Consider the following 24,375-nt stretch of genomic DNA (forward strand, 5'->3'; position numbering starts at 1 on the left):
AACCGAAACAGCCTATACTTGTGTCAATTAACACAGGAACAAAGACACTAAGGACAATCACCCATAACAAACTCAAAGAATATGGCTGCCTAAATATGGTTCCCAATCAGAGACAACGATAAACACCTGCCTCTGATTGAGAACCACTCCAGACAGCCATAGACTTTGCTAGATCACCCCACTAGCTACAATCCCAATATATACACACCACATACAAAAACCCATGCCACACCCTGGCCTGATCCAATACATGAAGATAAACACAAAATACTTCGACCAGGGCGTGACAAGATTATTATCCTCTATTGATTGACTTTACTGTTTGTTTTATTGTTAGGCCTCTGGAGTGAGTCAAAGCAACAATCTACCTAGATCATCAGTAACAGTCACCTGGACAGCACCATCCACATCCTCATTGGGAAACATCATAGTCAAGTGAGTCTCTACTACAGTTGAACAATTACAGTAACTTTCCCCAAATTCCCAGGTTCTCCAGAAATCCTGGTTGGAAGTTACTGGAATTTGCAAACCAAAGTCCCTGCTAAAACCATCACAAACACGACACAGTTCTTTTTTACATGATTTTTCTGTAGGACGCAACTGAAATAACATATATTTTGCCAAAAATGTTTGCAGAGGTGCCATGCCTATTGAAAGCACGACGGTACTATATAGCTATTTGTAGTATTAAAAACATTTCGGTGCATTATCCAACGGCACAGACAACAGTTCAGCATCTAGATTTCATTTACCTTTGGTTGTGTTGTCGAAATGACCTTACGTTGATGCTCTGGATAAGAGCGTCTGCTAAATGATTTAAATGTAAATGTAAATGACTTCCTCCAAACCCATTCGATTTTTCTATGGTGATTCAGTGTCATCACAGATATTTGGGGTTGAAATGACGAGAAACAACGTTGATTAAACTAGTTTTACCCAGTGATGAGCCTCTAAATGTTTGCTCTGGGTTGCAAAATTCCAGAAACTTTCCCAAAACTCCCAGGTTTTCCAGAAATGGATGATCTGCAGAATCAGGATGGAATGAGCACTGGGAATCCTACAACCATGGGATTTTGAAAAACATGGGTCATTTGAGAACAGTGCAGGAATTTTGTGTGCAGTCTAATATTGGTACTATTATCCGTCTTCCTCTTCAAGGTCAACATTTATGCAGACCTCCAGTGTATTTTGGATTGCAGTGCCTAGTGTGACTGTAAACCGAGCTCAAGCAACTACAGGCCATCCTACAACAACTACAGCTCCTCCTACAACAACTACAGCTCCTCCTACAACAACTACAGCTCCTCCTACAACAACTACAGCTCCTCCTACAACAACTACTGATCCTACTACAACAACTACTGATCCTCCTACAACAACTACAGCTCCTCCTACAACAACTACAGCTCCTCCTACAACAACTACAGCTCCTCCTACAACAACTACAGCTCCTCCTACAACAACTACAGCTCCTCCTACAACAACTACAGCTCCTCCTACAACAACTACTGATCCTCCTACAACAACTACTGATCCTCCTACAACAACTACTGATCCTACTACAACTACTGATCCTACTACAACAACTACTGATCCTACTACAACAACTACTGATCCTACTACAACAACTACTGATCCTACTACAACAACTACTGATCCTACTACAACAACAACTATTGCTCAACTAAATCTCCAACCACTGCTCCTACTACAACAACTACAGCTCCCACTACAACAACTACAGCTCCTAACACAACATCTACTGGACCTATCCCAAACAGCTCTGAACAGCACAACTATGACTCCTACTGCTACATCTGCTACTCCAAGTCCTACTCCTATGCCTCCTACTGCTACATCTGCTACTCCTAGTTCTACTCCTCTGACTCCTAATATGTCAACAACTCCAACTACTGCTACAACTCCTCTTAGACTTACGGTAATGTCCTCAGACACAAGTATAGATACATAGGACTTGTACTATTTTAATTCAATTTAGCAGGCATTGTTGAGTGTTGCGCTAAGTGTTGCGCTAGTGTTGCGCTAGCTCTCAACATGAAATTAAACTTTTTCTTGTTGAGAGCTAGCGCAACACTAGCGCAACACTTAGCGCAAATTAAACAGGACCACTTTATCTTTGTCACACAGGGACGAAAATGTTGTGCTTAAAGCCAAGGTTGTAACGAGTCGGCATGTATTTGAATCGTGACTCTGTGTCGCGTGAGAGGACGCAGGACAGAATATTCTGTCATCAGTAGTATGAAGTGGTGCCAATTTTGTACTGTCACTAAGTGCTGAGATTTTCCTGTTCAGGCTGTATGTCCAGGTTTAGTCAAGGCCCAAAGTGTATATAGTCAAAACCCCCAAAAATCTGTATACAGTTCCTTCGGAAAGTATTTGGACCCCTTGATTTAAAAAAAACATTTTGTTACATTACAGCCTTATTCTAAAATGTATTAAATCGTTTTTTCCCTCGTCAATCTACACACAATACCCCATAATGACAAAGCAACAACAGGTTTTTAGAAATGTTCGTTAATTTATACAGGTAAAATAAAATGGAAATATCACATTTACATAAGTATGCAGACCCTTTACACAGTATTTTGTTGAATCACCTTTGGCAGCGATTACAGCCTCAAGTCTTCTTTGGGTATGACGCTACAAGCTTAGCACACCTGTATTTGGGGAGTTTCTCCTCATTCTTCTCTGCAGATCCTCTCAAGCTCTGTCAGGTTGGATGTGGAGTGTTACTACACAGTTGGATGTGGATTGTTACTGCACAGGTCTGTCTGTCTGGGCCACACAAGGACATTCAGAGCCACTCCTGCGTTGTCTTGGCTGTGTGCTTAGGGTTGTTATCCTGTTGGAAGGTGATCCTTCAACCACAGACTGAGGTCCTGAGCTCTTTGGAGCAGGATTTCATCAAGGATCTCTCTGTACTTTGTTCCTCTTTGCCTCGATCATGACTAGTCTCACAGTCCCTGCCGCTGAAAAACATCCCCCAGCATGATGCTGCCACCACCATGCTTCACCGTAGGGATGGTGCCAGGTTTCCTCCAGACGTGACGCTTGGAATTCAGGCCAAAGTGTTAAATTTTCGTTTCATCAGACCAGAGAATCTTGTTTCTCATGGCCTGAGTCATTAGGTGCTTTTTGGCAAACTCCAAGTGGGATGTATTGTGTATTTTACTGAGGATTGGCTTCCGTCTAGCCACTCTACAGTAAAGGCCTGATTGGTGGAGTGCTGCAAAGATGGTTGTCCTTCTGGAAGGTTCTCCCATGTCCACAGAGTAACTCCAGAGATCTGTCAGAATGACCATCGGGATCTTGGCCATCTCCATGACCGAGGACTTTCTACCCCTGTTGCTCATTTTGGCCATACGGCCAGCTCTAGGAAGAGTTTTGGTGGTTCTAAACTTCTTCCATTTAAGAATGATGGAGGCCACTGTGCTCTAGGGACCTACAATGCTGGAGAAATGTTGTGGTACCCTTCCCTAGATCTGTGCCTCGACACAATCCTGTCTCTGAGCACTTTGAACTCATGGCTTGGTTTTATCTCTGACATGCGCTGTCAACAGTTGGACCTTATGTAGACAGACGTGTTCCTTTCCAAATCATCCAATCAATTGAATTTACCACATGTGGACTCCAATCGAGTTGTAGAAACATCTCAAGGATGATCAAGGGAAGCAGGATGCCCCCAAGCTCAATCTCGAGTCTCATATCAAACGGTTTGAAAACTTTCTTTAGCAAGGTATTTCTGTTTCTAATTTGTAATAAATGTACAAAACAACAACAACACTGTTTTTGCTTTGCCATTAGGTGGTAGATTGATGAGGGGAAAAAAATATTGAGTAAAATTTAGAACAAGGCTGTAACGTAGCCAAATTTGGAAAAAGGCAAGGGGTTTGAGTATTTTTCCAATGCACTGTATGTATATACAGTGTATATATAATATTTTTGATTTATTTTTTACGCACAGAGTTTGAGAGAAAGAAAGCGCTACTCTAGACCAATGGGCTGCGATGTTAGAGATGACCCCAGGAAATGCACCTACATCTCTGTCACAACCTACCCTCCTTTCATAGTGGAGATTAGTGCACCTGCAGACACACCTAAGGGGTACCTGGGAATCATCACTGAAATGCTAACTAATCAAATCAAGGTAACACAACACATCCAGATTTCCTTATATACTTTTATTCGAAGGACAGCAATGAAGTGGTAAAGTTTAAGCAAGTATGTTTAGGGATTGGTTAAATAAAGGCAAGTAAATCTAATTTGTTAATCTTAGGATGGGATTCAAACCAGTGACCTTGTGTATGGCAACCCATATCAACCTTTTATAAATCAGATACTTATACATTACAGGAACCTCTCCATTCATCACCAAAACATACTTCATTAATTACAACAACAAAAAATGATGAATATTGTTGATATTTTTTCAGTTTGAATCAGTGATTGTGGTGTACGAAAGTGGAACATTTACTGTTCAAAACGCCTTTTACAATGGAGCCACATTTCTCAACAAAACACTAGTAAGTTTAAGTCTCTAGTGATATTACAAATTACATATACAGAGGATTACTTCTACTCGGGAGCACATGACAGTCCTGTTTGAACTTCCATTATTTAATAGTTTGATTATTTCATACTTTTCTTTCAGGTGGAGGTAACGGACAAAGAACTTGCTTATGATCCTTATATAAAAATACTTCAATTGAACTTCATCATCCCTGATAATTTGACTCCACTTTTGCTCAAAACCTTGACCCTAACACCCAGATGTGTAATAGATGCTGGTCTTCAAAAAGTGTTCTTTGTCCGAGGATCTGTTGAGGATAATGGTAAGATTCAGGAGTGCGTCTTCTTAAATAAATGCTTTTATGTCTACCATAAAATGCTATTTAAAATGTACAGTTGTTGACTATGCTGACACAGCTGTTTTGCATATTGTAAGAGAGCTTGTACACACACACACACACACACACACCACACACACCTAGGAAAGAGGAAGTGTTCTGTAACTTTGCAAAATGTGTTGTTCTTCTCCTGCAGGTGATCTTGGCTCTCCCTCCATCACACTTTTGACAGGCCTCTCCAGTCAGGTTTCATCAAGCTGTAGGAAACCCCTTTTTCACGGTGAGTGAAGTCGACTTTTGGTCATTTATCAATTACTGTGGTCATTGTACACTGTGGTCATTGTGGACTGTGGTCATTGTGGACTGTGGTCATTGTGGTCTGTGGTCATTGTGGTCTGTGGTCATTGTGGACTGTGGTCATTGTGGACTGTGGTCATTGTGGACTGTGGTCATTGTGCAGTGTGGTCATTGTGCAGTGTTGTCATTGTGCATTGTGATCATTGCACACTGTGGTCGTTGTGTAGTGTGGACATTGTGCAGTGTGGTCATTGTGGACTGTGGACATTGTGGACTGTGGTAATTGTGCAGTGTGGACATGTAGACTGTGGTCGTTGTGCAGTGTGGACATTGTAGACTGTGGTCATTGTGCAGTGTGGACATTGTAGACTGTGGTCATTGTGCAGTGTGGTCATTGTGCAGTGTGGACATTGTAGACTGTGGTCATTGTGCAGTGTGGACATTGTAGACTGTGGACATTGTGCAGTGTGGTCATTGTGGACTGTGGACATTGTGGACTGTGGTCATTGTGGACTGTGGTCATTGTGGACTGTGGACATTGTGGACTGTGGACATTGTGGACTGCGGTCATTGTACACTGTGGTCATTGTGCACTGTGGTCATTGTGCACTGTGGTCATTGTGCACTGTGGTCATTGAACACTATGGTCATTGTGCACTGTGGTCATTGTGGACTTTGTTGGCTGTGGTCATTGTACACTGTGGTCATTGTGGACTGTGGTCATTGTGGACTGTGGTCATTGTGGACTGTGGTCAATGTGGACTGTGGTCAATGTGGACTGTGGTCATTGTGGACTGTGGTCATTGTGGACTGTGGTCATTGTGGACTGTGGTCATTGTGGACTGTGGTTATTGTGGACTGTGGTCATTGTGGACTGTGGTCAATGTGGAGTTTGGTAATTGTTCAGTGTGGTCATTGTGGTCATTGTGGACTGTGGTCAATGTGGACTGTGGTCAATGTAGAGTTTGGTAATTGTTCAGTGTGGTCATTGTGGACTGTGGTCTGTGGTCATTGTGGATTGTGGACTGTGGTCATTGTGGACTGTGGTCATTGTATACTTTGTTGGCTGTGGTCATTGTGGACTGTGGTCATTGTGGACTGTGGTCATTTTGGACTGTGGTCATTGTACACTGTGGTCAATGTGGACTGTGGTCAATGTGGAGTTTGGTAATTGTTCACTGTGGTCATTGTGGACTGTGGTCATTGTGGACTGTGGTCATTGTGGACTGTGGTCATTGTGGACTGTGGTCAATGTGGAGTTTAGTAATTGTTCAGTGTGGTCATTGTGGACTGTGGTCATTGTGCTGTGTGACGTGATTGTGCTGTGTGACATCATTGTGCTGTGGTCATTGTGCTGTGTGACGTGATTGTGCTGTGTGACATCATTGTACACTGTGGTCATTGTACACTGTGGTCACTGTGGACTGTGGTCATTGTACACTGTGGTCACTGTGGACTGTGGTCATTGTGGACTGTGGTCATTGTACACTGTGGTCACTGTGGACTGTGGTCATTGTACACTGTGGTCATTGTACACTGTGGTCACTGTGGACTGTGGTCATTGTACACTGTGGTCACTGTGGACTGTGGTCACTGTGGACTGTGGTCATTGTACACTGTGGTCACTGTGGACTGTGGTCATTGTACACTGTGGTCATTGTGGACTGTGGTCACTGTGGACTGTGGTCATTGTACACTGTGGTCATTGTACACTGTGGTCATTGTACACTGTGGTCACTGTGGACTGTGGTCACTGTGGACTGTGGTCATTGTGCTGTGTGGTCAATGTACACTGTGGTCATTGTGGACTGTGGTAATTTAGGACTGTGGTAATTTAGGACTGTGGTCATTGTGCACTGTGGTTATTGAACACTGTTCATTGTGGACTGTGGTTATTGTGGACTGTGGTTATTGTGGACTGTGGTTATTGTGGACTGTGGACTGTGGTTATTGTGGACTGTGGTTATTGGGGTTATTGTGGTTATTGTGGACTGTGGTTATTGTGGACTGTGGTTATTGTGGTTATTGTGGACTGTGGTTATTGTGGACTGTGGTTATTGAACACTGTTCATTGTGGACTGTGGTTATTGTGGACTGTGGTTATTGTGGACTGTGGTTATTGTGCACTGTGGTTATTGTGCACTGTGGTTATTGAACACTGTTCATTGTGGACTGTGGTTATTGAACACTGTTCATTGTGGACTGTGGTTATTGAACACTGTTCATTGTGGACTGTGGTTATTGAACACTGTTCATTGTGGACTGTGGTTATTGAACACTGTTCATTGTGGACTGTGGTTATTGTGGACTGTGGTTATTGTGGACTGTGGTTATTGAACACTGTTCATTGTGGACTGTGGTTATTGAACACTGTTCATTGTGGACTGTGGTTATTGTGGACTGTGGTTATTGTGCACTGTGGTTATTGAACACTGTTCATTGTGGACTGTGGTTATTGTGGACTGTGGTTATTGTGGACTGTGGTCATTGTGCACTGTGGTTATTGAACACTGTTCATTGTGGACTGTGGTTATTGTGGACTGTGGTTATTGTGGACTGTGGTTATTGAACACTGTTCATTGTGGACTGTGGTTATTGTGGACTGTGGTTATTGTGGACTGTGGTTATTGAACACTGTTCATTGTGGACTGTGGTTATTGTGGACTGTGGTTATTGTGGACTGTGGTTATTGTGGACTGTGGTTATTGTGCACTGTGGTTATTGTGGACTGTGGTTATTGTGGACTGTGGTTATTGTGGACTGTGGTTATTGTGCACTGTGGTTATTGTGGACTGTGGTTATTGTGGACTGTGGTTATTGTGGACTGTGGTTATTGTGGACTGTGGTCATTGTGCACTGTGGTTATTGAACACTGTTCATTGTGGACTGTGGTTATTGTGGACTGTGGTTATTGTGCACTGTGGTTATTGAACACTGTTCATTGTGGACTGTGGTTATTGTGGACTGTGGTTATTGTGGACTGTGGTTATTGTGCACTGTGGTTATTGTGGACTGTGGTTATTGTGGACTGTGGTTATTGTGGACTGTGGTTATTGTGGACTGTGGTTATTGAACACTGTTCATTGTGGACTGTGGTTATTGTGGACTGTGGTTATTGTGGACTGTGGTTATTGAACACTGTTCATTGTGGACTGTGGTTATTGTGGACTGTGGTTATTGTGGACTGTGGTTATTGTGCACTGTGGTTATTGTGGACTGTGGTTATTGTGGACTGTGGTTATTGTGGACTGTGGTTATTGTGGACTGTGGTCATTGTGCACTGTGGTTATTGAACACTGTTCATTGTGGACTGTGGTTATTGAACACTGTTCATTGTGGACTGTGGTTATTGTGGACTGTGGTTATTGTGGACTGTGGTTATTGTGGACTGTGGTTATTGTGCACTGTGGTTATTGTGGACTGTGGTTATTGTGGACTGTGGTTATTGTGGACTGTGGTTATTGTGCACTGTGGTTATTGAACACTGTTCATTGTGGACTGTGGTTATTGTGGACTGTGGTTATTGTGGACTGTGGTTATTGTGCACTGTGGTTATTGAACACTGGTTATTGTGGACTGTGGTTATTGTGGACTGTGGTCATTGTGGACTGTGGTTATTGAACACTGTGGTCATTGTGGACTGTGGTTATTGTGGACTGTGGTTATTGTGGACTGTGGTTATTGTGGACTGTGGTTATTGTGGACTGTGGTTATTGTGCACTGTGGTTATTGTGCACTGTGGTTATTGAACACTGTTCATTGTGGACTGTGGACATTGTGGACTTATTGTGGACTGTGGTTATTGTGGACTGTGGTTATTGTGAACACTGTGGTTATTGTGGACTGTGGTTATTGTGGACTGTGGTTATTGTGGACTGTGGTCATTGTGCACTGTGGTTATTGAACACTGTTCATTGTGGACTGTGGTTATTGAACACTGTTCATTGTGGACTGTGGTTATTGTGGACTGTGGTTATTGTGGACTGTGGTCATTGTGCACTGTGGTTATTGAACACTGTTCATTGTGGACTGTGGTTATTGAACACTGTTCATTGTGGACTGTGGTTATTGTGGACTGTGGTCATTGTGCACTGTGGTTATTGAACACGGTTCATTGTGGACTGTGGTTATTGTGGACTGTGGTTATTGTGGACTGTGGTTATTGAACACTGTTCATTGTGGACTGTGGTTATTGTGGACTGTGGTTATTGTGGACTGTGGACTGTGGTTATTGTGGACTGTGGTTATTGTGGACTGTGGTTATTGTGGACTGTGGTTATTGTGGACTGTGGTTATTGTGGTTATTGTGGACTGTGGTTATTGTGGACTGTGGTTATTGAGGACTGTGGTCATTGTGGACTGTGGTTATTGAACACTGTTCATTGTGGACTGTGGTTATTGTGGACTGTGGTTATTGTGGACTGTGGTTATTGTGGACTGTGGACTGTGGTTATTGTGGACTGTGGTTATTGTGGACTGTGGTTATTGTGGACTGTGGTTATTGTGGACTGTGGTTATTGTGGACTGTGGTTATTGTGGACTGTGGTTATTGAACACTGTTCATTGTGGACTGTGGTTATTGTGGACTGTGGTTATTGTGGACTGTGGTTATTGTGGACTGTGGTTATTGTGGACTGTGGTCATTGTGCACTGTGGTTATTGAACACTGTTCATTGTGGACTGTGGTTATTGAACACTGTTCATTGTGGACTGTGGTTATTGAACACTGTTCATTGTGGACTGTGGTTATTGAACACTGTTCATTGTGGACTGTGGTTATTGTGGACTGTGGTTATTGTGGACTGTGGTTATTGAACACTGGATTGTGGACTGTTATTGTGGACTGTGGTTATTGTGGACTGTGGTTATTGTGGACTGTGGTTATTGAACACTGTGGTTATTGTGGACTGTGGTTATTGTGGACTGTGGTTATTGTGGACTGTGGTTATTGTGCACTGTGGTTATTGAACACTGTTCATTGTGGACTGTGGTTATTGTGGACTGTGGTTATTGTGGACTGTGGTTATTGTGGACTGTGGTTATTGTGGACTGTTCATTGTGGACTGTGGTTATTGTGGACTGTGGTTATTGTGGACTGTGGTTACTCACTGTGAACACTGTTCATTGTGGACTGTGGTTATTGTGGACTGTGGTTATTGTGGACTGTGGTTATTGTGGACTGTGGTTATTGTGGACTGTGGTTATTGTGGACTGTGGTTATTGAACACTGGTTATTGTGGACTGTGGTTATTGTGGACTGTGGTTATTGTGGACTGTGGTTATTGTGGACTGTGTTCATTGTGGACTGTGGTTATTGTGGACTGTGGTTATTGTGCACTGTGGTTATTGAACACTGTGGTTATTGTGGACTGTGGTTATTGTTCATTGTGGACTGTGGTTATTGTGGACTGTGGTTATTTGGACTGTGGTGGCACTGTGGTTATTGTGGACTGTGGTTATTGTGGACTGTGGTTATTGTGGACTGTGGTTATTGTGGACTGTGGTTATTGTGGACTGTGGTTATTGTGGACTGTTGTGGACTGTGGTTATTGTGCACTGTGGTTATTGAACACTGTTCATTGTGGACTGTGGTTATTGAACACTGTTTATTGTGGACTGTGGTTATTGTGGACTGTGGTTATTGTGGACTGTGGTCATTGTGCACTGTGGTTATTGAACACTGTTCATTGTGGACTGTGGTTATTGAACACTGTTCATTGTGGACTGTGGTTATTGTGGACTGTGGTTATTGTGGACTGTGGTTATTGTGCACTGTGGTTATTGAACACTGTTCATTGTGGACTGTGGTTATTGTGGACTGTGGTTATTGTGGACTGTGGTTATTGAACACTGTTCATTGTGGACTGTGGTTATTGTTATTGTGGACTGTGGTTATTGTAAACACTGTTATTGTGGACTGTGGTTATTGTGGACTGTGGTTATTGTGGACTGTGGTTATTGTGGACTGTGGTGAACACTGTTCATTGTGGACTGTGGTTATTGTGGACTGTGGTTATTGTGGACTGTGGTTATTGTGGACTGTGGTTACTGTGGTGAACACTGTTCATTGTGGACTGTGGTTATTGAACACTGTTCATTGTGGACTGTGGTTATTGTGGACTGTGGTTATTGTGGACTGTGGTTATTGTGGACTGTGGTTATTGTGGACTGTGGTATTGTGCACTGTGGTTATTGAACACTGTTCATTGTGGACTGTGGTTATTGTGGACTGTGGTTATTGTGGACTGTGGTTATTGAACACTGTTCATTGTGGACTGTGGTTATTGTGGACTGTGGTTATTGTGGACTGTGGTTATTGTGGACTGTGGTTATTGTGGACTGTGGTTATTGTGGACTGTGGTTATTGTGGACTGTGGTTATTGTGGACTGTGGTTATTGTGGACTGTGGTTATTGTGGACTGTGGTTATTGAACACTGTTCATTGTGGACTGTGGTTATTGAACACTGTTCATTGTGGACTGTGGTTATTGTGGACTGTGGTTATTGTGGACTGTGGTGGACTGTGGTTATTGTGTGCACTGTGGTTATTGTGGACTGTGGTTATTGTGGACTGTGGTTATTGTGGACTGTGGTTACACTGTTCATTGTGGACTGTGGTTATTGAACACTGTTCATTGTGGACTGTGGTTATTGTGGACTGTGGTTATTGTGGACTGTGGTTATTGTGCACTGTGGTTATTGAACACTGTTCATTGTGGACTGTGGTTATTGAACACTGTTCATTGTGGACTGTGGTTATTGTGGACTGTGGTCATTGTGCACTGTGGTTATTGTGGACTGTGGTTATTGTGCACTGTGGTTATTGTGGACTGTGGTTATTGTGGACTGTGGTTATTGTGCACTGTGGTCATTGACTGTGGTTATTGTGGACTGGACTGTGGTTATTGAACACTGTTCATTGTGGACTGTGGTTATTGTGGACTGTGGTTATTTACTTGTGGACTGTGGTTATTGTGGACTGTGGTTATTGTGCACTGTGGTTATTGTGGACTGTGGTTATTGTGGACTGTGGTTATTGAACACTGTTATTGTGGACTGTGGTTATTGTGGACTGTGGTTGGACTGTGGTCATTGTGCACTGTGGTTATTGAACACTGTTCATTGTGGACTGTGGTTATTGAACACTGTTCATTGTGGACTGTGGTTATTGTGGACTGTGTTCATTGTGGACTGTGGTTATTGAACACTGTTCATTGTGGACTGTGGTTATTGTGGACTGTGGTTATTGTGCACTGTGGTTATTGAACACTGTTCATTGTGGACTGTGGTTATTGTGGACTGTGGTTATTGTGGACTGTGGTTATGTGTTATTGTGGACTGTTCATTGTGGACTGTGGTTATTGTGGACTGTGGACTTATTGTGGACTGTGCACTGTTATTGTGGACTGTGGTTATTGTGGACTGTGGTTATTGTGGACTGTGGTTATTGTGCACTGTGGTTATTGTGCACTGTGGTTATTGTGGACTGTGGTTATTGTGGACTGTGGTTATTGTGGACTGTGGTTATTGTGGACTGTGGTTATTGTGCACTGTGGTTATTGTGGACTGTGGTTATTGTGCACTGTGGTTATTGAACACTGTTCATTGTGGACTGTGGTTATTGAACACTGTTCATTGTGGACTGTGGTTATTGTGGACTGTGGTTATTGTGGACTGTGGTTATTGTGGACTGTGGTTATTGTGGACTGTGGTTATTGTGGACTGTGGTTATTGTGGACTGTGGTTATTGTGGACTGTGGTTATTGTGGACACTGTTCATTGTGGACTGTGGTTATTGTGGACTGTGGTTATTGTCATTGTGCACTGTGGTTATTGAACACTGTTCATTGTGGACTGTGGTTACTGTGGAACACTGTTCATTGTGGACTGTGGTTACTTGTGGACTGTGGTCATTGTGGACTGTGGTTATTGAACACTGTTCATTGTGGACTGTGGTTATTGAACACTGTTGGACATTGTGGACTGTGGTTATTGAACACTGTTCATTGTGGACTGTGGTTATTGGTTATTGTGGACTGTGGTTATTGTGGACTGTGGTTATTGTGCACTGTGGTGAACACTGTTCATTGTGGACTGTGGTTATTGTGGACTGTGGTCATTTACTGTGGTTATTGAACACTGTGGTCATTGTGCACTGTGGTTATTGAACACTGTTCATTGTGGACTGTGGTTATTGTGGACTGTGGTTATTGTGGACTGTGGTTATTGTGGACTGTGGTTATTGTGGACTGTGGTTATTGAACACTGTTCATTGTGGACTGTGGTTATTGTGGACTGTGGTTATTGTGGACTGTGGGTGTGCACTGTGGTTATTGGACACTGTTCATTGTGGACTGTGGTTATTGTGGACTGTGGTTATTGTGGACTGTGGTTATTGAACACATTGTGGACTGTGGTTATTGTGGTTGTGGTTATTTGGACTGTGGTTATTGAACACTGTGGTTATTGTGGACTGTGGTTATTGTGGACTGTGGTTATTGTGGACTGTGGTTATTGTGGACTGTGGTTATTGTGGACTGTGGTTATTGTGGACTGTGGTTATTGTGACTGTGGTCATTGTGACTGGTTATTGTGGACTGTGGTTATTGTGCACTGTGGTTATTGAACACTGTTCATTGTGGACTGTGGTTATTGAACACTGTTCATTGTGGACTGTGGTTATTGTGGACTGTGGTTATTGTGGACTGTGGTTATTGTGGACTGTGGTCATTGTGCACTGTGGTTATTGTGGACTGTTCATTGTGGACTGTGGTTATTGTGGACTGTGGTTATTGTGGACTGTGGTTGTGCACTGTGGGACTGTGGTTATTGTGGACTGTGGTTATTGTGGACTGTGGTTATTGTTCATTGACTGTGGTTATTGAACACTGTGGTTATTGTGGACTGTGGTTATTGTGGACTGTGGTTATTGTGAACACTGTTATTGTGGACTGTGGTTATTGGACTGGACTGTGGTTATTGTGGACTGTGGTTATTGTGGACTGTGGGTTGAACATTGTGGACTGTGGTGGACTGTGTTATTGTGGACTGTGGTTATTGTGGACTGTGGTTATTGTGGACTGTGGTTATTGTGGACTGTGGTTATTGTGCACTGTGGTTATTGAACACTGTTCATTGTGGACTGTGGTTATTGTGGACTGTGGTTATTGTGGACTGTGGTTATTGTGGACTGTGGTTATTGTGGACTGTGGTTATTGTGGACTGTGGTTATTGTGGACTGTGGTTATTGTGGACTGTGGTTATTGTGGACTGTGGTTATTGTGGACTGTGGTTATTGTGGACTGTGGTTATTGTGGACTGTGGTTATTGTGGACTGTGGTCATTGTGGACTGTGGTTATTGAACACTGTTCATTGTGGACTGTGGTTATTGAACACTGTTCATTGTGGACTGTGGTTATTGTGGACTGTGGTTATTGTGGACTGTGGTTATTGTGGACTGTGGTCATTGTGGACTGTGGTTATTGTGGACTGTGGTTATTGTGGACTGTGGTTATTGTGGACTGTGGTTATTGTGGACTGTGGTTATTGTGGACTGTGGTTATTGTGGACTGTGGTTATTGTGGACTGTGGTTATTGTGGACTGTGGTTATTGTGGACTGTGGTTATTGTGGACTGTGGTTATTGTGGACTGTGGTTATTGTGGACTGTGGTTATTGAACACTGTTCTTATTGTGGACTGTGGTTATTGTGGACTGTGGTTATTGTGGACTGTGGTTATTGTGGACTGTGGTTATTGTGGACTGTGGTTATTGTGGACTGTGGTTATTGTGGACTGTGGTTATTGTGGACTGTGGTTATTGTGCACTGTGGTTATTGTGCACTGTGGTTATTGAACACTGTTCATTGTGGACTGTGGTTATTGTGGACTGTGGTTATTGTGGACTGTGGTTATTGTGGACTGTTCATTGTGGACTGTGGTTATTGTGGACTGTGGTTATTGTGGACTGTGGTTATTGTGGACTGTGGTTATTGTGGACTGTGGTTATTGTGGACTGTGGTTATTGTGGACTGTGGTTATTGTGACTGTGGTTATTGTGGACTGTGGTTATTGTGGACTGTGGTGGACTGTGGTTATTGTGGACTGTGGTTATTGTGGACTGTGGTTATTGTGTGGTTATTGTGGACTGTGGTTATTGTGCACTGTGGTTATTGTGGACTGTGGTTATTGTGGACTGTGGTTATTGTGGACTGTGGTTATTGTGGACTGTTCATTGTTGTGGACTGTGGTTATTGAACACTGTTCATTGTGGACTGTGGTTATTGTGGACTGTGGTTATTGTGTGGACTGTGGTTATTGTGCACTGTGGTTATTGAACACTGTTCATTGTGGACTGTGGTTATTGAACACTGTTCATTGTGGGTGGTTACTGTGGACTGTATTGTGGACTGTGGTTATTGTGGACTGTGGTTATTGTGGACTGTGGACTTGGTTGTGGACACTGTTATTGTGGACTGTGGTTATTGTGGACTGTGGTTATTGTGGACTGTGGTTATTGAACACTGTTCATTGTGGACTGTGGTTATTGAACACTGTTTATTGTGGACTGTGGTTATTGTGGACTGTGGTTATTGTGGACTGTGGTTATTGAACACTGTTCATTGTGGACTGTGGTTATTGAACACTGTTCATTGTGGACTGTGGTTATTGTGGACTGTGGTTATTGTGGACTGTGGTTATTGTGCACTGTGGTTATTGAACACTGTTCATTGTGGACTGTGGTTATTGTGGACTGTGGTTATTGTGGACTGTGGTTATTGTGCACTGTGGTTATTGTGCACTGTGGTTATTGAACACTGTTCATTGTGGACTGTGGTTATTGTGGACTGTGGTTATTGTGGACTGTGGTCATTGTGCACTGTGGTTATTGAACACTGTTCATTGTGGACTGTGGTTATTGTGGACTGTGGTTATTGTGGACTGTGGTTATTGTGCACTGTGGTTATTGAACACTGTTCATTGTGGACTGTGGTTATTGTGGACTGTGGTTATTGTGGACTGTGGTTATTGTGGACTGTGGTTATTGTGGACTGTGGTTATTGTGGACTGTGGTTATTGTGGACTGTGGTTATTGTGGACTGTGGTTATTGTGGACTGTGGTTATTGTGGACTGTGGTTATTGTGGACTGTGGTTATTGTGGACTGTGGTTGTGGTTATTGTGTGGACTGTGGTTATTGTGGACTGTGGTCATTGTGGACTGTGGTTATTGTGGACTGTGGTTATTGTGGACTGTGGGACTGTGGTTATTGTGGACTGTGGTTTGTGGACTGTGGTTATTGTGGACTGTGGTTATTGTGGACTGTGGTTATTGTGGACTGTGGTTATTGTGGACTGTGGTTATTGTGGACTGTGGTTATTGTGGACTGTGGTTATTGTGGACTGTGGTTATTGTGGACTGTGGTTATTGTGGACTGTGGTTATTGTGGACTGTGGTTATTGAACACTGTTCATTGTGGACTGTGGTTATTGTGGACTGTGGTTATTGTGGACTGTGGTTATTGTGGACTGTGGTTATTGTGGACTGTGGTTATTTACTGTGTGGACTGTGGTTATTGTGGACTGTGGTTATTGTGGACTGTGGTTATTGTGGACTGTGGTTATTGTGGACTGTGGTTATTGTGGACTGTGGTTATTGTGGACTGTGGTTATTGTGGACTGTGGTTATTGTGGACTGTGGTTACTGTGTGGACTGTGGTTATTGTGGACTGTGGTTATTGTGGACTGTGGTTATTGTGGACTGTGGTTATTGTGGACTGTGGTTATTGTGGACTGTGGTTATTGTGGACTGTGGTTATTGTGGACTGTGGTTATTGTGGACTGTGGTTATTGTGGACTGTGGTTATTGTGGACTGTGGTTATTGTGGACTGTGGTTATTGTGGACTGTGGTTATTGTGGACTGTGGTTATTGTGGACTGTGGTTATTGTGGACTGTGGTTATTGTGGACTGTGGTTATTGTGGACTGTGGTTATTGTGGACTGTGGTTATTGTGGACTGTGGTTATATTGTGGACTGGTTGGTGGACTGTGGTTATTGTGGACTGTGGTCATTGTGGACTGTGGTTATTACTGTTCATTGTGGACTGTGGTTATTGTGGACTGTGGTTATTGTGGACTGTGGTCATTGTGGACTGTGGTTATTGTGGACTGTGGTTATTGTGGACTGTGGTTATTGTGGTTATTGTGGACTGTGGTTATTGTGGACTGTGGTTATTGTGGACTGTGGTTATTGTGGACTGTGGTTATTGTGGACTGTGGTTATTGTGGACTGACTGGTTATTGTGGACTGTGGTTATTGTGGACTGTGGTTGGTCTGTGGTTATTGTGGACTGTGGTTATTGTGGACTGTGGTTATTGTGGACTGTGGTTATTGAACACTGTGGTTATTGTGGACTGTGGTTATTGTGGTCATTGGTCATTGTGGACTGTGGTCATTGTGGACTGTGGTTATTGTGGACTGTGGTTATTGAACACTGTGGTTATTGTGGACTGTGGTTATTGTGGACTGTGGTTATTGTGGATTGTGGTTATTGAACACTGTGGTCATTGTTCACTGTGGTTATTGTGTAGTTTGGTCATTGTCCTGTGTGGTCATTGTACAGTGTGGTCATTGTACAGTGTGGTCATTGTACAGTGTGGTCATTGTCCTGTGTGGTCATTGTCCTGTGTGGTCATTTGGTCATTGTCCTGTGTGGTCATTGTCCTGTGTGGTCATTTTACGCTGTGGTCATTTCGCTGTGTGGTCATTTCGCTGTGTGGTCATTGTGCTGTTTGGTCATTGTGCTGTGTCGTCAATGCGCTTTGTGGTCATTGTACACTTGTCATTGTAGACTGTGGTTTTTGTAGACTATGGTCTTTTTAAACTGTGGTTTTGTATGCTGAGTTAATGGCACACTGTGGTCATTGTGCTGTTTGGTCATTGTGTTGTGTGGTCATTATGCAGTGTGGCCATTCATTGTGCAGTGTTGTCATTGTACACAGTGTGGTATTGTGGACTTCAGTTGTTGTACACTGTGGTCATTGAGCAGTGTGGTCACTATGCTGTGTGGTCATTGACCAGAGTACAATGTGAACTGTGGTCACTGTGGACTGTGGTCACTGTGGACTGTGGTCACTGTACACTGTGGTCACTGTGGACTGTGGTCATTGTACACTGTGGTCATTGTACACTGTGGTCACTGTGGACTGTGGTCACTGTGGACTGTGGTCATTGTGCACTGTGGTCATTGTGCACTGTGGTCATTGTGCACTGTGGTCATTGTGCACTGTGGTCATTGTGCACTGTGGTCATTGTGGACTGTGGTTATTGAACACTGTGTTAATTGTGGACTGTGGTTATTGTGGACTGGTTATTGTGGACTGTGGTTATTTTGGACTGTGGTTATTGAACACTGTGTTCATTGTGGACTGTGGTTATTGAACACTGTGTTCATTGTGGACTGTGGTTATTGAACACTGTGTTCATTGTGGACTGTGTTCATTGTGGACTGTGGTTATTGTGGACTGTGGTTATTGTGGACTGTGGTTATTGTGGACTGTGGTTATTGTGGACTGTGGTCATTGTGCACTGTGGTCATTGTGCACTGTGGTCATTGTGGACTGTGGTTATTGAACACTGTGTTAATTGTGGACTGTGGTTATTGTGGACTGGTTATTGTGGACTGTGGTCATTGTGCACTGTGGTCACTGTGGACTGTGGTCATTGTACACTGTGGTCATTGTACACTGTGGTCACTGTGGACTGTGGTCACTGTGGACTGTGGTCACTGTGGACTGTGGTCATTGTGCACTGTGGTCATTGTGCACTGTGGTCATTGTGCACTGTGGTCATTGTGCACTGTGGTCATTGTGCACTGTGGTCATTGAACACTGTGTTAATTGTGGACTGTGGTTATTGTGGACTGGTTATTGTGGACTGTGGTCATTGTGCACTGTGGTTATTTTGGACTGTGGTTATTGAACACTGTGTTCATTGTGGACTGTGGTTATTGAACACTGTGTTCATTGTGGACTGTGTTCATTGTGGACTGTGGTTATTGTGGACTGTGGTTATTGTGGACTGTGTTTATTGTGGACTGTGGTTATTGTGGACTGTGGTTATTGTGGACTGTGGTTATTGTGGACTGTGGTTATTGTGGACTGTGGTTATTGTGGACTGTGGTTATTGTGGACTGTGGTTATTGTGGACTGTGGTTATTGTGGACTGTGGTTATTGTGGACTGTGTTCATTGTGGACTGTGTTCATTGTGGACTGTGTTCATTGTGGACTGTGTTCATTGTGGACTGTGGTTATTGTGGACTGTGGTTATTGTGGACTGTGGTTATTGTGGACTGTGGTTATTGTGGACTGTGGTTATTGTGGACTGTGGTCATTGTGGACTGTGGTTATTGAACACTGTGGTTATTGAACACTGTGGTGATTGTGGTTATTGTGGATTGTGGTTATTGAACACTGTGGTCATTGTTCACTGTGGTTATTGTGTAGTTTGGTCATTGTCCTTTGTGGTCATTGTCCTGTGTTGTCATTTTACACTGTGGTCATTCCGCTGTGTGGTCATTGTGCTGTTTGGTCATTGTACTGTGTCGTTAATGCGCTTTGTGGTCATTGTACACTTGTCATTGTAGACTGTGGTTTTTGTAGACTGTGATCTTTTTAAACTGTGGTTTTGTATGCTGACTTAATGGCACACTGTGGTCATTGTGCTGTTTGGTCATTGTGTTGTGTGGTCATTATGCAGTGTGGTCATTCATTGTGCAGTGTTGTCATTATACACAGTGTGGTATTGTGGACTTCAGTCGTTGTACACTGTGGTCATTGAGCAGTGTGGTCACTATGCTGTGTGGTCATTGTACTCTGGTCAATGTGAACTGTGGTCAATGTGGAGTGTGGTCATTGTTCAGTGTGGTCATTGTGGACTGTGGTCATTGTGGACTGTGGCTATTGTGCTGTGTGGTAATTGTACACTGGTCATTGTGGACTGGTCATTGTACACTGTGGTCACTGTGGACTGTGGTCATTGTACACTGTGGTCACTGTGGACTGTGGTCATTGTGCTGTGTGATCAATGTGGACTGCGGTCATTGTACACTGTGGTCATTGTGGACTGTGGTCATTGTGGACTGTGGTCATTGTGGACTGTGGTCATTGTGGACTGTGGTCATTGTGGACTGTGGTCATTGTGGACTGAGGTCATTGTGGACTGAGGTCATTGTGGACTGAGGTCATTGTGGACTGAGGTCATTGTGGACTGAGGTCATTGTGGACTGAGGTCATTGTGGACTGAGTGTTCTTTGTAGACTGTGTGTTCTTTGTAGACTGTGTGTTCTTTGTAGACTGTGTGTTCTTTGTAGACTTTGCGGTCACTGTGCAGTGTGGTCATTGTGCTGTGTGGTCATTGTGCTGTGTGGTCACTGTGCAGTGTGGTCATTGTGCATTGTGGTTATCGTTCAATGTTGTCGTTGTGTAGTGTGGTCATTGAACACTGTGGTCATTGTGGACTGTGGTCATTGTAGACCGTGTGTTCTTTGTAGACCGTGTGTTCTTTGTAGACTTTGGTCATTGTGCTGTGCGGTCACTGTGCAGTGTGGTCATTGTGCTGTGTGGTCACTGTGCAGTGTGGTCACTGTGCATTGTTGTTATCGTTCAATGTTGTCGTTGTGTAGTGTGGTCATTGAACACTGTAGTCATTGAACACTGTGGTCATTGTGCACTGTGGTCAATGTGCACTGTGGTCAATGTGGACTGTGGTCACTGTGGACCTTGGTCATTGTGCTGTGTGGTCAATGTACACTGTGGTCATTGTGGACTGTGGTCATTGTGGACTGTGGTCATTGTGCACTGTGGTCATTGTGCACTGTGGTCATTGTGCACTGTGGTCATTGTGCACTGTGGTCATTGTGCACTGTGGTCATTGTGGACTGTGGTCATTGTGCACTGTGGTCATTGTGTAGTGTGGTCATTGAACACTGTGGTCATTGTGGACTGTGGTCATTGAACACTGTGGTCATTGTGGACTGTGGTCATTGTGGACTGTGGTCATTGTGGACTGTGGTCATTGTGGACTGTGGTCATTGTGCACTGTGGTCAATGTGGACTGTGGTCACTGTGGACCTTGGTCATTGTGCATTGTGGTTATCGTTCAATGTTGTCGTTGTGTAGTGTGGTCATTGTTCACTGTGGTTATTGTGTAGTTTGGTCATTGTCCTTTGTGGTCATTGTCCAGTGTGGTCATTTTACACTGTGGTCATTGTCCTTTGTGGTCCTTGTCCTGTGTGGTCATTTTACACTGTGGTCATTGTACAGTGTGGTCATTTTACACTGTGGTCATTGTACAGTGTGGTCATTTTACACTGTGGTCATTGTACAGTGTGGTCATTTTTACACTGTGGTCATTGTACAGTGTGGTCATTTTTACACTGTGGTCATTGTACAGTGTGGTCATTTTACACTGTGGTCATTGTGCTGTTTGGTCATTGTGCTGTGTCGTCAATGCGCTTTGTGGTCATTGTAGACTGTGGTTTTTGTAGACTATGGTCTTTTTAAACTGTGGTTTTGTATGCTGAGTTAATGGCACACTGTGGTCATTGTGCTGTTTGGTCATTGTGTTGTGTGGTCATTATGCAGTGTGGTCATTCATTGTGCAGTGTTGTCATTGTACACAGTGTGGTATTGTGGACTTCAGTCGTTGTACACTGTGGTCATTGAGCAGTGTGGTCACTATGCTGTGTGGTCATTGTACTCTGTGGTCATTGTGCAGTGTGGTCATTGTAGACTGTGTTCTTTGTAGGCTTTGGTCATTGTGCTGTGTGGTCACTGTACAATGTGGTCACTGTGCAGTGTGGTCATTGTGTTGTGTGGTCACTGTGCTGTGTGGTCATTGTAGACTGTGTTCTTTGTAGACTTTGGTCATTGTGCTGTGTGGTCACTGTACAATGTGGTCACTGTGCAGTGTGGTCATTGTGTTGTGTGGTCACTGTGCTGTGTGGTCATTGTAGACTGTGTGTTCTTTGTAGACTTTGGTCATTGTGCTATGCGGTCATTGTGCTGTGTGGTCATTGTACAATGTGGTCACTGTGCAGTGTGGTCATTGTGTTGTGTGGTCACTGTGCAGTGTGGTCATTGTGCATTGTGGTTATCGTTCAATGTTGTCGTTGTGTAGTGTGGTCATTGAACACTGTGGTCATTGTGGACTGTGGTCATTGAACACTGTGGTCATTGTGGACTGTGGTCATTGTGCTGTGTGGTCATTGTGCTGTGTGGTCAATGTACACTGTGGTCATTGTGGACTGTGGTCATTGTACACTGGTCATTGTACACTGGTCATTGTACACTGTGGTCATTGTGGACTGTGGTCAGTGTGGACTGTGGTCATTGTGGACTGTGGTCATTGTGGACTGTGGTCATTTTGGACTGTGTTCATTGTGGACTGTGTTCATTGTGGACTGTGTTCATTGTGGACTGTGTTCATTGTGGACTGTGTTCATTGTGCACTGTGGTCATTGTGCACTGTGGTCATTGTGCACTGTGGACTGTGGTTATTGTGGACTGTGGTTATTGTGGACTGTGGTTATTGTGGACTGTGGTTATTGTGGACTGTGGTTATTGTGGACTGTGGTTATTGTGTAGTTTGGTCATTGTCCTTTGTGGTCATTGTCCTGTGTTGTCATTTTACACTGTTCATTTCGCTGTGTGGTCATTGTGCTGTTTGGTCATTGTGCTGTGTCGTCAATGCGCTTTGTGGTCATTGTACACTTGTCATTGTAGACTGTGGTTTTTGTAGACTGTGGTTTTTGTAGACTGTGGTTTTTGTAGACTGTGATCTTTTTAAACTGTGGTTTTGTATGCTGACTTAATGGCACACTGTGGTCATTGTGTTGTGTGGTCATTGCAGTGTGGTCATTCATTGTGCAGTGTTGTCATTGTACACAGTGTGGTATTGTGGACTTCAGTCTTTGTACACTGTGGTCATTGAGCTCTGTGGTCATTGTACTCTGTGGTCAATGTGAACTGTGGTCATTGTGCTGTGTGGTCACTGTGCAGTGTGGTCATTGTGTTGTGTGGTCACTGTGCAGTGTGGTCATTGTGCATTGTGGTTATCATTCAATGTTGTCGTTGTGTAGTGTGGTCATTGAACACTGTGGTCAATGTGGACTGTGGTCACTGGACTGTGGTCACTGTACACTATGGTCATTGTGGACTGTGGTCAATGAACACTGTGGTCATTGTGGACTGTGGTCAATGAACACTGTGGTCATTGTGGACTGTGTTCATTGTGGACTGTGGTCATTGTACACTGTGGTCATTGTACACTGTGGTCATTGTACACTGTGGTCATTGTACACTGTGGTCGTTATGGACTGTGGTCATTGGGGACTGTGGTCAATGTGTACTGTGGTCGTTGTGGACTGTGATCATTGTACCGTGTCTTAATTGTGCAGTGTTGTTATTGTGCAGTTTTGTCCTTTTACACTGTGGGCATTGTACACTGTGGGCATTGTACACTGTGGGCATTGTGCAGTGTGGTCATTGTGCAGTGTGGTCATTGTGCAGTGTGGTCATTGTGCAGTGTGGTCATTGTGCAGTGTGGTCATTGTACACTGTGGTCATTTTACACTGTGGCATTGTGGGCTGTGGTCATTGTGCTGTGTGATCATTGTGCTGTGTGATCATTGTGCTGTGTGGTCATTGTGGACTGTGGTCATTGTGGACTGTGGTCAGCGTACACTGTGGTCAGCGTACACTGTGGTCAGCATACACTGTGGTCATTGTGGGCTGTGGTCATTGTGCAGTGTGATCATTGTGCTGTGTGATCATTGTACAGTGTGGTCAATGTGGACTGTGGTCTGTACGATATAATGCTTTTGAGGCTCTTGACCACTTGACTCAACCAGTAGGTGTCAGTGTTGAAATGTCCTTTTGAAAAATAACCATACATTTCTTGTTTGTTTGTTTTTCCAGGCCTGTTGATGACGTTGGTCTGTTGGAACCTCTTCAACCTTCTGCCTTTAATCTGCTGAACTACCAAATGAGGACTTCCAAGTTCACCATTTTATTGATTTGCCTATTTTTGTTCAATAACACTGTATTTTGTAATATACTGTAGTCGTGCATATTTATTCATATATACAGTGGGGCAAAAAAGTATTTAATGTCCTGGAAACATAACATGTACAAAAGTGGAAACACAAATG

General features: G+C 43.5%; 1 protein-coding gene across 1 annotated transcript; it reads left to right on the forward strand.

The window, feature by feature from the left end:
• Window positions 1–1,523: 1,523 nt before the first annotated feature.
• Window positions 1,524–24,375, forward strand: LOC124007639. Its single transcript, XM_046318300.1, has 6 exons — window positions 1,524–1,939; window positions 3,986–4,168; window positions 4,455–4,544; window positions 4,673–4,853; window positions 5,065–5,148; window positions 24,143–24,375. Exons 1-6 carry the CDS (start codon window positions 1,799–1,801, stop codon window positions 24,199–24,201), a joined length of 738 nt encoding a protein of 245 aa, XP_046174256.1. The 5' UTR covers window positions 1,524–1,798; the 3' UTR covers window positions 24,202–24,375.

This window comes from Oncorhynchus gorbuscha, linkage group LG21, assembly GCF_021184085.1.
Source record: "Oncorhynchus gorbuscha isolate QuinsamMale2020 ecotype Even-year linkage group LG21, OgorEven_v1.0, whole genome shotgun sequence".
NCBI lineage: Eukaryota > Metazoa > Chordata > Actinopteri > Salmoniformes > Salmonidae > Oncorhynchus > Oncorhynchus gorbuscha.